This window comes from Pipistrellus hanaki (genome assembly GCF_964339955.1).
Source record: "Pipistrellus hanaki genome assembly, chromosome: 17".
Lineage (NCBI taxonomy): Eukaryota > Metazoa > Chordata > Mammalia > Chiroptera > Vespertilionidae > Pipistrellus > Pipistrellus hanaki.
Window position 1 is genome coordinate 37,013,996 of NC_140519.1, and position 16,031 is coordinate 37,030,026.

The 16,031-nt window shown below is 42.4% G+C and overlaps 1 protein-coding gene and 1 long non-coding RNA gene across 3 annotated transcripts in view; one reads left to right on the plus strand and one right to left on the minus strand.

Annotated features, from left to right (window-relative positions):
- ZFPM2 (zinc finger protein, FOG family member 2) overlaps positions 1–2,165 on the minus strand; it is a 414,216-nt gene extending 412,051 nt beyond the window's left edge. Inside the window, exon 1 of one of the 2 annotated variants that reach the window (XM_084864545.1) lies at positions 1,481–2,165. In XM_084864545.1, the coding sequence (XP_084720671.1) occupies positions 1,481–1,520 (40 nt within the window). In that variant the 5' untranslated portion in view covers positions 1,521–2,165. The remainder of the gene's footprint in view (positions 1–1,480) is intronic. The other variant, XM_084864544.1, reaches the window with a different exon arrangement.
- A 132-nt stretch (positions 2,166–2,297) lies between these two features.
- LOC311611986 overlaps positions 2,298–16,031 on the plus strand; it is a 77,211-nt gene continuing 63,477 nt past the window's right edge. Inside the window, exons 1-2 of the long non-coding RNA XR_014793190.1 lie at positions 2,298–3,094; positions 7,074–7,131. This is a non-coding gene — a long non-coding RNA (uncharacterized lncRNA). The remainder of the gene's footprint in view (positions 3,095–7,073; positions 7,132–16,031) is intronic.

Sequence of the window (16,031 nt, forward strand, 5' to 3'; positions counted from 1 at the left end):
CCCCCCCCCCCAAAAAAAAAAAGTCAAGCCCAGTCCTTGCTTTCATCCAAGTTGCAGAGAATAAGGAATGAAGTAGGAAAGAAGAACACCCACAAAAATAAAAAGCTAGAGCAGCGTCCTGTCTGAAATGCAAGACTTCTTTCTACAACATCCAGATCTATTCAGCTCTGAACTGTAGCAACCTGCTTATAAGTGAGGACGCCACTTCTCTCCTCTGGAAAAGTTGATGAGCGCGATTTTTATGTTTCAAGTGCACCAAACAGAATTTTCAACTTTGGTGGGGGGGGGGGTTAAATTTGATGAATAACAGGAGACGGGTGTCTGGTAGTTAAACCCTTATTAAAATAACAGGATCATCCGTTTTCAACTAGTTGCCCTGCTTGAAAGGAGACGAAGAAATGGACACACACCGCAGGTCTGGCAACAATTACAACTCATCAGGCTGTTTGCTCCTTTTCGGCCAAAGCGTGGAAGCCTGGTCTTAGGGCGACCCACACCCCCGGAGGGACTGTCCCCCCGGGATCAGAAAAAGTTAAGGGAGCGGAGCTCTGCGAGACGGTGCGTTTTGGGGTAGCGCCCCGCTGTGTCCTTGCAAAGTCACCCCGGCTCCCCGGGGGCTCGGGGGGCTCCCCGTCCTGCTGGCCCGCGCGCCCCCGCGGCCTTGAACTCGCAGCTTGGGCGCCCCTCCCAGCTCCCAGCTCCCAGGGAGGACCGGGCAGCGCCTCCGGGCCGGACGCACCCCGAGTGCCCGCTCGGCAGGCAGGGCGTCCCGGCCACAGAAGCCACACCGGCCGGCGCGGGGCTCCGGGCGCGACCTGCGCTCCGCCAGCCCGGTGCCGCCCGATCGGCCCGCGGGGCGGAGGCGCACGGCCGCCAGGGGCCGAGGCGCGAACTTTTGCACCTACTTTTTGTTTCGCTTCGGGGCTGGCGTGGCTCCTGGCACCGCCCAGGAGGATCGGCAGATGGGGACACGGAGGTCCCACCACCTCCCCGCACCCCCGAGGTCTCCCCCAGCTTCCCTGGAGAACCGACTTCTCTCCCTGGATGCGGAGAGGAGCACCGTCCATCGCCACCAGGACGGCCACCCCAAGAGTCCCCATCACCCCAGGGGGTGCCCGGGGCTGTCCGGGGGAGGCTCATCCCGAGCCCGCGGCGGGGACCGACCAAGAAGGAAATTTTAAAACAAACACGGGGAGCGCGAGGGCTGAGCCGAGGAGGCGCGGGAGGTCCCCCGGGGGGCGCTCGGGCTGTCCGTCCCTCCATCCATCCGTCCGTCTGTCTGTCTGTCTGTCTGCCGTCCGTCTGCCGCTGCCCAGGGAGGGTCCCCTCTCCCAGCCGCTCAGGCAAAGTTTTGACAAACCCGGGGCCCTCGGGGCGGATCGCCCCGGAGTCTGCCCTCCCTCCCCTCTCCCGCCCCGCGCGCCCCCCTTCCCCGGCCACAACCCCACCAACTCCTCCGGGCCCCGCGCCGCAAACTTACGTTTGATCTGCCGGGGTTTGCTCTGCTTCCGCCGGGACATCGCGGCGGCGGCGGCCGCTGCTCCCGGGGCTCCCGGTGCCCGAGCTCCGGTCCGGGGCCGCCGCGCTCCGGGCTCCCGCTCCTCCCGCCGCTCCTCCCGCCGCCGCCGCTGCCTCCGCCGCCGGCCTGGCTCGGGGCTCCGCGGGCCGGACCCCAGGTGCTCCGGGCGCCGGGCTCCTCCGGGAGCCGCCGCGGACCCGCGTTTGGAGACGAGCGGGCGAATGAGGAGGCGGAGGGGCCGAGAGAGTGACAGCGGGAGGGGAGGGAGAGTTGGGGCGGGGGGGGGGGGGTGATGGGGTGGAGGGGGAGGAAGAGAACGGGAATTTGCAAACGAATGGGCTGGGGGAGAGACAGAGAAGAGGGGAAGGGGGACCCGGAAAGAAGGAAGAGAGGGGGGAGGGAGAGGAGAGCGCGCGGAGGGCGAGGGCGCGGGGGGAGGAGGAGGAGGAGGAGGAGGAGGAGCGCGCTCTCCCCGCGCCCCGGGCGTGCGGGGCCGATCCTCCGCCGCCGCCGCCGCCGCCCCGGGCCGCGCCGCTCGCGCTCTGCAGCCGCGGGAGGCGTCGGGGCGCGGGAGGCGGGAGGGAGGGGCGCCCGGGGGCGGCGGGGAGGGGAGGCTAGTCCATCAGCCCAAGGAGGATTGGCTGCAGCTGAAGCCAGTCCGGGCGCACACCAGGGCCAGGCCGAGGTCGGGTGGGGTGCAGGGCAGCGCGGCGGGGGGTTGGGGGTGGAGAGGCACGGGGTGTGAGGGGGTGGGGGGAGGACTTGGAAGGAGGCCACCTTGTGCTGCTGACACCGCGTCAGCTCTAGGCATCCGCCAGAGCACCCCTCCGGGCAACTTCTTCCAACAGCCCCCCGCCCGCGGGTGGACCCCAACTCTCCTCTCTCACTCCGAGCTCAGGCGGCCCCCGGGGGGGGGGGGGGGCACAAAGACAGCTCAGTCTCCCTAAACTTTGCGCTGCCAGTGATGCCCAACCCCCCCCCCCTCCTTCCCTGGCCTCCACCCCGCCCTCCCAGGTTCTTGGCAGGAAGGTTAGGCCAACTGGCAAAATCCTAGGGCGAGAGCCAGCTGATCACAAATGCCAACTGTGTGTGTCTTGGGGCCAGTGACGTCCTCTCATCTGCCCGGGCTCTGGGGAGACCATTTCATTGCTCTCAGGGTTCCCTGGAGACCGCCCTGGGCATGGACCATCCCCCACCCCCCCTCCACTTGGCCCGCGCAGATGGGATGCTGCTTGCTGAGCGGTGTCCTTAAAACTAAGTGTTCTGTCTCCCCTGGAGCTTTCAAGTCAAATTGTAAAAATTCCAAATTTGGAGACAGGCAGATATTGTTTCTCTCATCACCAGGGAGGAAGGACCATGAGGCTAGGTGGTTAGCTTGGTGGGAAATGAACTGTCTTCTAATCAGATACTAACTTTTGGTGGAGATCTGTGCAAGTTCTGAGGTCCCTCCCCAGCCAGCCAGCCAGCCAGCCAGCCAGCCCCCATGACCTTTAATCCTTTTTTAGTTCTTCTGCCACAGGAAGCAGCCCGACGACTAAATAAAAGATTTGATCTTGCCATAATTTCCCAAAGCAGGTAAGACCTAATAACTATTTCATGGTTCTTTGGCTTTTAAAGTTTTGTTTCATTCTTATTCAATTATTGTGTGTGTCGGAGGTTGGAAAATGGCAAGCCAAGGAGAAGAACAAATGTGGAAGTGATTTGCATAGTTATTATTTTGGGCCAAGTTAAGCTGCATGAGGCTAGCTTAGTTTCTCTCCTAGTTTCATAGACACCGAGTATTAAGTAAATTCTCCCGGGTGAGCTGCGAGTAAGCTTCTAACGGAGTGGCAGTTTCACAGGCTGCTTTGTGTAATCAGTATTTACTAATAAACTCCACCGCAGTGAACATACATTCCCTCTCACTCCTCTCCCCCCCCCCCCCCCCCCAATACCGCTGACTTTCCCCCAGGTTGTGAGATCACCCATTCTTATCTGACATCCTGCTCCCCTTTGTCTGGCTGGCTAGCCCTAGTGGGAGCCCCACCAAACTCTAACAGGGTCTGGGTGGGGGTCAGGAGAGAGCTTGGGCTGATTGAGCACAATGCAGGAGGCTGTCCGTGCTGTCATTTATAAGCCCATCAGGACATCCTCTGGAAGGTAGAGAGAGTTGCCCTAGGAAAGGGATGGCTGAGAGAGACTCTTCACACAGAGCTGCAGACCAGTGGTGGACGTTGTGCCATTACCATGAATACCTTTACCATAGGGGGTTGTGTGAATACGCGGTCCTTTGCAGTGGAAAAAGCACTCTATTGACAAAGCCCCTCCCCCGAAGGACCAACAAATGAGAGCCATCAGTACTGGGAAAAGTGGGAATGTGTGTGTTGAGGAATGAGGAAGCCAGCAGAGAACTACAGGTTTTCTGCCTTCTTCGTTCTCAATTCATTACAGTGAAATTGGTGTGTGCTTAGAATTGGGTGTGTTCTATAGTATGGCTCCTGAAGATCTTTTTACAGAACTGGCTGACCTTTGATATCACCCAAAAGGAATGCCCATTGGAATTAAAATATCATAACAGTTAGTGTTTCTTTTGGCATTGGAAATGGTTAAATATGCAAAGCAAGGGAGAAACAAATAAATCTCAGCTAAATATTCACTTGAAAAGCTGAAAGGAGCAAAAGTCAGGAAATTCAAGGCAAGATTGATAAAATAAACCAGAGTTCGCTATTAGAAATAAACATAGTTTATTTAATTTATAAATATGCATGTTAATTACAAATGGTATGAATGAATTAAACTAGGATACCATTAGATTTTGTGCTTTCTCGTCATTTCTAATGAGAATGTTAATGTTACTTAAAGTTAATTTTTCCCTTTTCCTAGTTTAACTTACTAAGGTTATAAAAGAAAAAGACAGCAAAACCTATAAGCAATTATCTCTGTCCAGATGGGTAGAGCAGCCCAAACCACAGTTACATGACTATCAAACAATGATTATGAAAACCACAATTGAGAAAAGCATTAGGGAATGATATTGCAAAACCACAGCAACAAATGTGTCTGTGATACTGAAAACCACAATTCACAACCAATACGCTGTGTATCACAAAGGACTATTTAACTATAAATATGAAGATGTATAAGTAACAGCACAAAATAATTTCTCACATAAAAATGAGATTCATTTTCTAGACTCGCTGATTTTATTTCTACATAATGGTTCTTTTGGAAAAGTTTCTGCTTTGAAAAACAAATCATTTAAAATCATATAAATATGTTATTTTAGAAGCATAAAATATACAACTTTTAATAATATTTCCTCAAGTACTAAAAAAATTGCTATGAAACCAATTGAAAATAAAGAAACATCTATTTCAGTCTGGTTATCTTCATAAAGTTCTTTAGGAGTTAAAAAGGATGTGAGTTGAAACTGTTTATGGGGGAAAGATGAGAATATAATTGTATATTCTTAACTAAAAAAGACATTACAATAAAATGAGATGCCTGTACCAAAACTACGTTAATATGTAAATCAAATGTTTATTTCCAAATGAATAAAACAATATTGTTTGCAAGTGTATAGGGCTGCCAGGTTTAGAAAATTAAAATATAGGATGCCCAATTAAATTTGAATTTCAAATAAACAGTAATAGGTTTTTTTTAAGCGTAAGTATGTTTCATGCAATATTTTAGGTACATACTTATCCTAAAAAAATAATTATTGCTTATCTGAAATTCAAATTTTACTGGGCATCCTGTATTTTATCTGGCAAACCTGCAAGTTTAGCATTTTAACATTTTCACAAATTTATGATTGTTTATAATATTGTTTATTTTTTAAAAAGGCAGAGAATCCCTAAAGCAGTACCTATAAACATAGATATTTTTAATTCTTGAACACATTATTTAGGGAAGGCACGCTAGAAGAAAAAAATTTCTATACAAGAATTCATTATTTGGAAGAGTATAGAATTGTGCTCTCAGTATAAATGGATTGCATTCATGTATGTCTTACTCTTGGGTTTGTTTTTAAAACGTGTTTTGTTTTTTTTTCCTCCAAGGAATCAACAAATTGATAACACAACCTCCCAGGCCTCATCTTATTAGGCAGCAAGCTGCCTTCTTTATTATGGGAGTAAACAATATTCAAAAGCTTCAGAAAGACTTAATTTTTTGCCCTTGTATCCTCACCAGAAATTGAATACAGTTTATCTGTCTTGATTTAAGATTGTGACACTGAATTGAACAAGAATAGACCATGAAAATAATGTTTCGTATTTGTGTATCTTTATAATTTCAGCAGTTTAAAACTAAAAATCAACAAATTCATCTAAATGGCATTTCTATGTTATAACTATGAAAAGGACTATCTGTTTACTTGCAAGGGAGCCAAGGGCTTTGAAAACATTCAGTCAATCTGGATTGGAAGTTATGGGGACTGAATGCCTTAAAAGAAGTGTGTGTGTACAAAAAAATTTGCTGAGGAGCAGGTCTATTAAATTCATGAGTTTAAAAAAACATATGTGAAAAAAAGTCTCCGAACCCGATATGGGTTATGAATTACTATTCTTTTTTTGCATAAATGTTTATGATATACTGATAATCAAAGTGTCGATGATTTAACTTTTTACTCTTTGCAATTATCCTTTATATCCAAATTACTACTCTATGGAAGAGAGTTATTGAATGAACTCAGTTGCCACCTCCTTTCCCAAAATTCTTGGTTGCTAAGTCTGTATAATACATAACACAACCCCAAGTATAAAGCAAATATTAAAGGAGTAACACCCCAAATTTTAGTAGACATGTGTTGATTTTGTATGCTTAACATCCATTCTCTTTTCCGGTAATAATGCTGTATTATCTTTTGAAGAACTACTCATCCTCACCTACTATTTGGTGATGCAAGTATGGCCTTTCTGAATCCCCTAATTCCTGACTAATCAGAATATTCCAAATGTTTGGCCATGGTGATTGGCTCAATGGCCCAATAGTTTCCGGAAGTGTCCCTGATGGAACTTTTTCCTAAAACCATCCCGGAACAGGTGCTGTTTTTTTTTTTTGCTGGGGTTGCTACATTGGGGAGAATGCAAACCTAATATTGTTGTTGGCCATCTTTGTTGGAAAAATCTAACTTTGTCTTATCTTGTCTCAAGATCTGATTTTGGGGAAATCCAAAGGAAGACACCCATCAGCATTCCAATTTGATTTTGTTTTGGATCCATCAACATGATCTGTTATTTATATAAACATTCCAGTAGTGTTGTCATTTCTGTTAAGTCTTTTCTTCATCTATTTTGACTAGGCTAACCGCTATGCATCGTTATAGTCGAAGCATGGAAGTGATTTCTCACAAAAAGACACCAGTGATCTCCCACGTCTGAGGGAGATACCTCTTTTCAGTTGCTTTCATAACACCTTTTTTTTTTTTTTTGTCTGCATAATATCACTCGTTGCATTACATTGGCAATTTAAGTACATGTAAACCCAATTCTCACCAGTCCCCTACATGCCCTAATGTACCTAACTAGATAGTAAGGTGTGTGAAGGTAACAAACATGTCTGTCTTTTTCAGAATTACATCCCCAGTGCTGGACACACACAGATGATGCTAACATAAATTGAAAGAAAAAGTAAGTTCAGAATGATTCTGTCTTATCTCAGGAATCCTAGCACTCCTAATCCTCATCCACACAGTCACAGGGATAGGGCATGACAGCCGTGTTCATACAACATGACTCTATGCTCCTGATAGATAGTTGGATCCAGAGGAGTACCTGACCCAAATATGACCAAATTCCTCCCATAAAAATCTAGAGTTAGTATCAAGAGTTTCATCCCTACATGAGCTGGTCTCTTGAGTTAAGGAAAGTAAAACCTCTTGAGTTATGGCATGGTTATCACTTTGTGAACAGAGTAACGGTGATAGTTTGTCAGTAGAGAGAAAAAGAAACAAAACAAATGTTTCCAGATAAGTCCAAATGGGAACATGAAATGGCCTCACGTCCTGTTCAATCTCATGGTGTGTAGCAGCACTTCTGCCCTCGAAGGCACCAAAATACTACTCTCTCCTTACAGTAAATCCCTCCCCACCTTACCTTTTAAAATCACATTTGGCCTCAATTAGTATTAGGTGATTCATGTTACATTTAAGCCAAAAAACTAAACTTAAGAAGATGGCGACCGAACAGTCGGACCTGTTCTGACTCTGGTCCCAGAACAGATAAAAGTGGCATCTGAGTCGCTCAGGGAGGGTTTATTAGCAGCTGAGGGGCAGCCGAGGTCTCTAGCAAGCTAGGGAGCGATCCTCTGGACAGAATTTCCTGGCCAAGGCGGCGGCGGCCCGCGGCAGCGGCAGCGGCGGCAGCGGCGGCGCTGCGAGAAAGGAGTGGCTTCTCTGAGGCCGGGAAAGCCCACAGCGGAGAGGTCCATCCAGTAGCTGAGACGCCGGAATTGGCGCAGGTGTGTGGATTCAAAGGAGTTCTTCGGTCACCCACGGAAAGGTCAGAGTTTGCGGGGAAAGCCTGAGAGATCGCGATCCTGCGGCACGGCCAGCTTTGGTAGCCGGAGAGTTCCGGCCCCGCCTCCATGGAGCGCCCGCAAAGCTGAGCCCTAAGAAGGCTGCAGCGACATCTAGTGCTGGGTTTGGCATAAGCTTCCCCAGAAGCGGGAATTTTTGATTTTATTTAAAAAAAAAAAAAAAAAAACGCCAGGGGACAGAGTGTTAAGAATCGCGGCTGTCCCGCCAAGGGCGGAACGGCTGGACACCTCAGCGCCTGATCCCCTTCAACCCCTAGCTTCGGAATACTAGGGAAGGCCTGCCTAGTTGGGCATATCCGGGGAATTGGCAGGGAGAAATTCCCTTTCGGGAAACAAGGGATCGGAGCCAGAAGAGATAGTCTGGGAGCCAGCTAGCACCCTGCCAGCTAGAGCCATAGAGAAAGAAGGCCAGAGCAACCAAAAAGACTGGGAGGTCAAACCAGAAACACTGACACCTAAGAGCTGAATTACAAACTGCCCTTCTTTTTTTTTTTTTTTTTTTTTTTTTTTTTCTTTTCTTTTCTTTTCTTTTGTCTTTTAATTAATCAAAAATAAATGGACACAAATAACTAAGATATAGCCTACTTAAAATTAAGGATTACCTTACAAAACTGAGGTGCAGTGGAAAGCTGGGAACTGCAAGACTGTCTGGTCCGAGAATCAGAAGTGCCAAATACATTAACTGAGGAAGTAAGGGACTACTACTGGTCATTTTTATGCTAATTTTGCTATTCTTTATTTTATTTTCATTTTTTACATCTTTTATTTAATTTTCATTTTTCATATCTTTTACTTAAGAAACAATTTTTTTTCTTTTTTCCTTACTTGATTTTACCTTTTCAATTATTACATTTTTCAATCTCTATCATCACTATTACTACTGCTATTTTGCAATTTTTTAAAAAAAATTTTATTTACTTTTTTTTCTCTCTCTCTCTAGTACCATTTTATTTTTTCTTTATTTTACATTAGGAGTAACCTTCATTCTATTTTAATCTCTACTATAGCATCATTCAACCCTATCTCAACTCAACCTTTACACTATCACTCTCTTACTAAACTTTACCCTTTAGTCTACAGTTTATCCTATCCCATTCTGGCTTTAGTTTTTCCTCTATTCTCTCTGTATACCCCCTGCTAAAGCTCTCACTATACTTATAGACCTAAGTTCCAACCCCTGATCCAAGTGTATAAATACCAATCTCTGCACTATATTAACTAGTTAAAAAAAAAAAAAAAAAAAAAAATCTGTTCTCCCCTCTATCCTTGTCGCATTGTTTGTGTGAAGGTTGATTATTGTGATTTTTTATGCTTTTTAGTGAAATTGTTATGCTTATTCCTGTATTGTTATTGTTGCTTTGTATTTTTTTTTAAATCCTCTGTTTTTGTTTGTTTTTTTTTACTTCTGTATATCATAGCCTTACTTAATAATAGTGGATATAGTAGTTTGTATTAATCTCCAAATATTGTTCCTGGCATTGGCGGGGTCCAGAGGTTGTTCTTTGGCAATTTTCTCCACATATATATAGTTTGTTTCACATTTCTCTTTTAGTTTGCTTCTTCTCTCTCTTTCTCTCTCTCTCTCTCTCTCTCTCTCTCTCTCTCTCTCCATCTTCTTTTTTTTTCTCCCTGTTTTCCAACTTCATTTTGTCATTATTTTTTTTCCTCTTCTTCTTTTTCTATCTCTTTATCCCTCTTTTTTTTTTTAATTTACTTAATTTTTTTTTTTAATTTTAATTTTAATTTTTTTTTAAAAAAATTTTTCTTTATTTTATTTTTACCCCTATTCCTTCTCAACTATCCCCTAAGTTGCCTTTCTCTAGTGGTCACCTTTATTAGAGGTTATTAATATTGTAAATACATTCCTGTTAAGTGCCTCTTGTGTTGTACCTGGTAGTGTTGTATTTTGTACCTCAAAAATCAACGCAGGAGAAGGAATACCGCATAACCAGACTTCCTGAAAAGATGGGGAGACAAAAACATAGTCCGCACGTGAAAGAAAAGCAGGCATCACCAGAAAAGGAAGTAAACGAGTCAGAGGTAAGCAGCCTACCAGAGCAAGAATTCAGAGTAATGATCATAGCATGGCTAAAAAGAATGGAAGAGAAATTTGACAATAGCCAAGAAGAAATGAGGAAGAACCATGAGGAAATGAAGAAGAGCCATGAGGAACTGAAGAAGAACCAAGAAGAAATGAAAAGTGACATCGCTACCATGAAGAACTCAATAGAAAGCATCAAGAGTAGACTAGATGAAGCAGAGGACCGCATCAGTGAGCTAGAAGATAAGATGGAAAAAAATACCCAAGTAGAGCAACTTCTAGAAAAAAAGATTAAAAAGCAGGAGGAGAGCCTACGGGAGCTTTGGGACATAACAAAACAAAATAATATTCGAATAATAGGGGTTCCGGAAGGAAAGGAAACTGAGGTAGACATGGAAAAAGTATTTCAAGAAATAATGACAGAAAACTTTCCTGAAATAGAAAAGAAAAAAACCACACAAATCCAAGATGCCCGCAGAGTCCCAAGCAAAATGAATCCCAGAAGACAGACTCCAAGGCACATTATAATTAAATTGGCAAACAACAATGACAAAGTAAGAATCTTAAAAGCAGCCAGAGAGAGACAGAAAGTTACATACAAAGGAACCCCCATCAGACTAGCAACTGATTTCTCAACAGAAACTTATCAGGCCAGAAGGGAATGGGATGAAATATACAAAGTCATGCAAAGGAAGGGTCTGAATCCAAGAATACTGTACCCAGCAAGGCTATCAATCAAAATTGGAGGGGAAATCAGGAGCTTCACAGACAAAAAAAGACTGAAGGAATTTATCTCCACCAAACCAGCAATGCAAGAAATGCTAAAGGGTCTACTGTAAAAATAAAGAAATAAGAAGTGAAGAAGGAACATGGGTATAGAATAAAAATGGCGTCAAATGAGTACCTATCAATAATAACCTTAAATGTAAATGGATTAAATGCTCCAATCAAAAGACATAGGGTAACAGATTGGATAAGAAAACAAGACCCATACATCTGTTGTCTACAAGAAACTCACCTCAGAAAAAGAGATGCACACAGACTGAGGGTGAAGGGATGGAAAAAAGTTTTCCAGGCAAATGGAAATGAAAAAAAAGCTGGGGTAGCAATACTTATATCTGACAAATTAGATCTCAGAGTGAAGGACATAACAAGAGATAATGATGGCCACTTCATAATAATAAAGGGAACAATCCAACAAGAAGAAATAACCCTGGTAAATATATATGCACCCAATACAGGAGCAACCAAATACATTAAAAAACTGCTGGAGGACATTAAGGGAGAGATTAATAGCAATACAATCATAGTAGGAGATTTTAATACCCCACTGTCACCCTTCGACAAATCATCTAAACAAAAAATCAGCAAAGAAATATCAATCCTAAATGACTCACTAGACCAGTTCGAATTAATTGACATCTTCAGGACACTCCACCCCAAAGCCACAGAATATACATTCTTCTCAAGTGCACATGGGACATTCTCAAAGATAGACCACATTTTGGGACATAGGCAAAGTCTCTTCAAATTCAAGAAGATAGAAATCATATCAAGTATCTTCTCAGACCACAATGGCATAAAACTGGAAATTAACTGCAATAAAAATAATCCAAAGAAATCAAACACATGGAGACTAAACAGCTTGCTATTAAACAAGGGCTGGGTTACCAGAGAAATCAAGGAAGAAATTAAAAGCATCCTGGAAACAAATGACAATGAAAACACAACAATCCAAAATCTATGGGACACAGCAAAAGCAGTTTTGAGAGGGAAGTTCATATCCTTACAAGCCTATTGCAAAAAACTAGAAAAAATAGTAACAGATGATCTAACTCTACAACTCAAAGAGTTAGAAAAGGAGCAACAAGAAAAGCCCAGTGTAAGCAGAAGGAAGGAAATAACAAAAATCAGAGCACAGATAAACGACATAGAGACCAAAAAAACAATACATAAGATCAACAAAACCAAGAGCTGGTTCTTTGAAAGAATAAACAAGATAGATGGACCTCTAGCCAGGCTAACCAAGAAACAAAGAGAGAGGACCCAAATAAACAAAATCAGAAATGAAAGAGGTGAAATAACAACAGACCCCACTGAAATACAACGGATTGTTACAAAATACTACGAACAACTCTATTCCAACAAACTGAACAACCTGGAGGAAATGGACATATTCCTAGAAAAATACAAACTTCCAAAACTCAATCAGGAAGAATCTAAAAATCTCAATAGACCAGTGACTTGGGAAGAAATTGAAACAGTCATCAAAAAGCTTCCAGCAAACAAAAGCCCAGGGCCAGATGGCTTCACAGGAGAGTTTTACCAAACATTCAAGGAAGAACTAAAACCTATCCTTCTCAGACTATTCCAAAAAATTCAAGAGGAAGGAACACTTCCAAACTCCTTCTATGAAGCCAGCATCACCCTAATACCAAAACCTGATAAAGACAACTCAATGAAAGAGAATTACAGACCAATATCCCTCATGAACATAGATGCCAAAATCCTCAACAAAATTCTAGCAAATCGGCTCCAGCAGAGCATCACAAAGATCATACACCATGACCAAGTAGGATTTATTCCAGGAATGCAAGGTTGGTACAATATCCGCAAATCAATAAACGTGATACATCACATAAACAAGTTGAAAGATAAAAATCATATAGTCATATCAATTGATGCAGAAAAAGCATTTGATAAAATCCAACACCCTTTCCTGATAAAAACTCTTAACAAGGTGGGAGTACAAGGATCATACCTCAACGTAATAAAAGCTATATATGATAAACCCACAGCCAACATCATACTCAATGGGCAAAAACTAAAACCATTCCCTCTAAGAACAGGAACAAGACAGGGATGCCCACTATCGCCACTCCTCTTTGACATAGTACTGGAAGTACTAGCCATTGCAATTAGACAAGAGGAGGAAATAAAAGGCATCCAAATTGGAAAAGAAGAAGTAAAGTTATCCTTATTTGCAGACGACATGATATTGTATATAAAAAACCCAAAAGACTCCATTAAAAAACTAATTGGCTTAATAAATGAATTTGGCAATGTAGCAGGATACAAAATTAACACCAAGAAATCTATGGCATTTCTATACACCAACAGTGAGTTTATAGAAACAGAGACTAAAAAAGCAATTCCATTTACCATCGCACCAAAAAAATTAAGATACCTAGGAATAAACTTAACTAAGGAAGTAAAGGACCTATACGCGGAAAACTACACGACACTGAAAAAAGAAATAGAGGAAGATGTAAACAGATGGAAGAACATACCATGTTCATGGATTGGTAGAATCAACATCATCAAAATGTCCATACTTCCTAAAGCAATCTATAGGTTCAATGCACTCCCCATTAAAATACCAATGGCATATTTCACTGACCTAGAAAGAACTCTCCAAAAGTTCATTTGGAATAATAAAAGACCCCGAATAGCCACAGCAATCCTGAGAAAGAAGAGTAAAGTAGGAGGTATCTCAATACCAGACTTCAAACTGTATTACAAAGCCACTGTTCTCAAAACAGCCTGGTACTGGCACAAAAACAGACATATAGATCAATGGAATCGAATCGAGAACCCAGATATCAACCCAAATCACTATGCTCAATTAATATTTGACAAAGGAGGCACAAATATACAATGGAGTCAAGACAGTCTCTTCAATAAATGGTGTTGGGAAAATTGGACAGATACATGCAAAAGAATGAAACTAGGTCACCAACTTACACCATACACAAAAATAAACTCAAAATGGATACAGGACTTAAACATCAGACGGGAAACCATAAAAATACTAGAAGCAACCACAGGCAACAAAATCTCAGACGTATGCCAAAAGAACTTCTTCACTGATACTACCCCTAGCGCAATCGAAGCTAAAGAGAAAATAAACAAATGGGACTACATCAAAATAAAAAGCTTTTTTACAGCAAAAGATACCATCAACAAAACAACAAGAAAGCCCACTGTGTGGGAGAACATATTTGCAAATGTTACCACTGATAAAGGTTTAATCTCCAACATCTACAAACAGCTTATACAACTAAATAAAAGGAAGATGAATGATCCAATTAAAAAATGGGCAATGGACCTAAATAGAATATTTTCAAAAGAAGACAGAAGGAAGGCCAAAAGGCACATGAAAACATGCTCAAAGTCACTAATTATTCGAGAGATGCAAATCAAAACAACAATGCGGTACCATCTCACACCTGTCAGAATGGCCAACATCAACAAATCAACAAACGACAAGTGTTGGCGAGGTTGTGGAGAAAAAGGAACCCTCGTGCACTGCTGGTGGGAGTGCAGACTGGTGCAACCACTGTGGAGAACAGTGTGGAGTTTCCTCAAAAGACTGAAAATGGAACTCCCATTCGACCCAGTAATTCCACTTCTAGGAATATATCCCAAGAAACTAGAAACACCAATCAGAAAGGATATATGCACCCCTATGTTCATAGCAGCACAATCTACAATAGCCAGAATTTGGAAACAACCGAAGTGTCCGTCAGCAGATGATTGGATCCAAAAACTATGGTACATCTACACAATGGAATACTATGCTGCCATAAAAAAGAAGGATTTCTCATCATTTGCAGCAAACTGGATGGAATTGGAGAACATCATGCTGAGTGAAACAAGCCAATCAATGAAAGAGAAACACCACATGACCTCACTCATTTGTGGATAATAAAGAACATTATAAACTGATGAACCATAAGATAGATATAGTGACAGTATATCAACAAGTAGACTGTAAAATTACAGCGGGGAGGGGAGGATGATCTGCGGGAGAAAATAGATCAACGAAGGACTTGTATACATGCATATAAGTGCAACCAATGGACACAAAACTTTGGGGAGGGAGGGGATGTGTGGGAGGGAGGGAGGGGGTCAAAAAATATCAATAAAATATATTTAAAAAAAAAAAAAAAAAAAAAAAAAAAAACTAAACTTAAGACAAAAATTAGATATCTACGACCTCAGTATGGTTGACTGGATATTTAAATATTTAGAAATATCAGTTTAACTGAACCTGTTAATTTCTTCCAGAAAAGTTATTTATATTTATATATATATATATATATATATATATATATATATATATATATATACACACACACACACACACAAAAAAAAAAAAAAAAAAAAAAAACAACTCTGTGTTAATCTGGGTTTTTATAAAAAACAAAAAACAAACAAAAAAAAACAACAACACAGAACAAAACAGAACCTAGTGTGTGTGTGTGTGGAGAGAGAGGAAATTTATAGAAAATTGAGTCACACATTTATAGGAACTGAGAAGTCCCAAGATCATCAGTTGACAAATTGGAGACTCAGGTGACTCAAAGGTATACTCTTAGACTTACTCTGAAAGCCTGAGAACCAGGAGAACTGATATGTAAATTCCTCTGTGAGTAAAATCTGAAGGCCAGCACAGACTGATGTCCCAGCTGGTAGGCTCTATGCAAAGAGAGGGAATTCTCCCTTACTCTGCCTTTTTATTCTAGTCTGGCCTTCAATGGATTGGTTGAGGCTCTCCCACATTGGAAGAGCAATCTGCTTTACTCTGCCTGTTAATTTAAATGTTATTTTCATCCAAAACACTCTGGCAGACACACGCAGAATGTCTGATCAAATACTCAGGCCAGTCAAGTTGACATAAAATTAGCCATCATAAGAACTTTTGATGGTTTTCTTTTCCTGAGCAGCCCCGAGATGGTCAATAACACTTACAAATGTTCAGTGGGTAAATCGAGAACTTTTAACAAAGATAAGTAAATGAGATATCAATGACTGATTTGGGACATTCACTTCAATCAGGGATAACTCTTAGAATAAAAGTTCAGAATTCCTCAAGGGCACCTTGATTCATTGGCATGCACATCGAACCCTCCCGAATACAGATATTCTGGCCCCAGATGTTGGAATTTT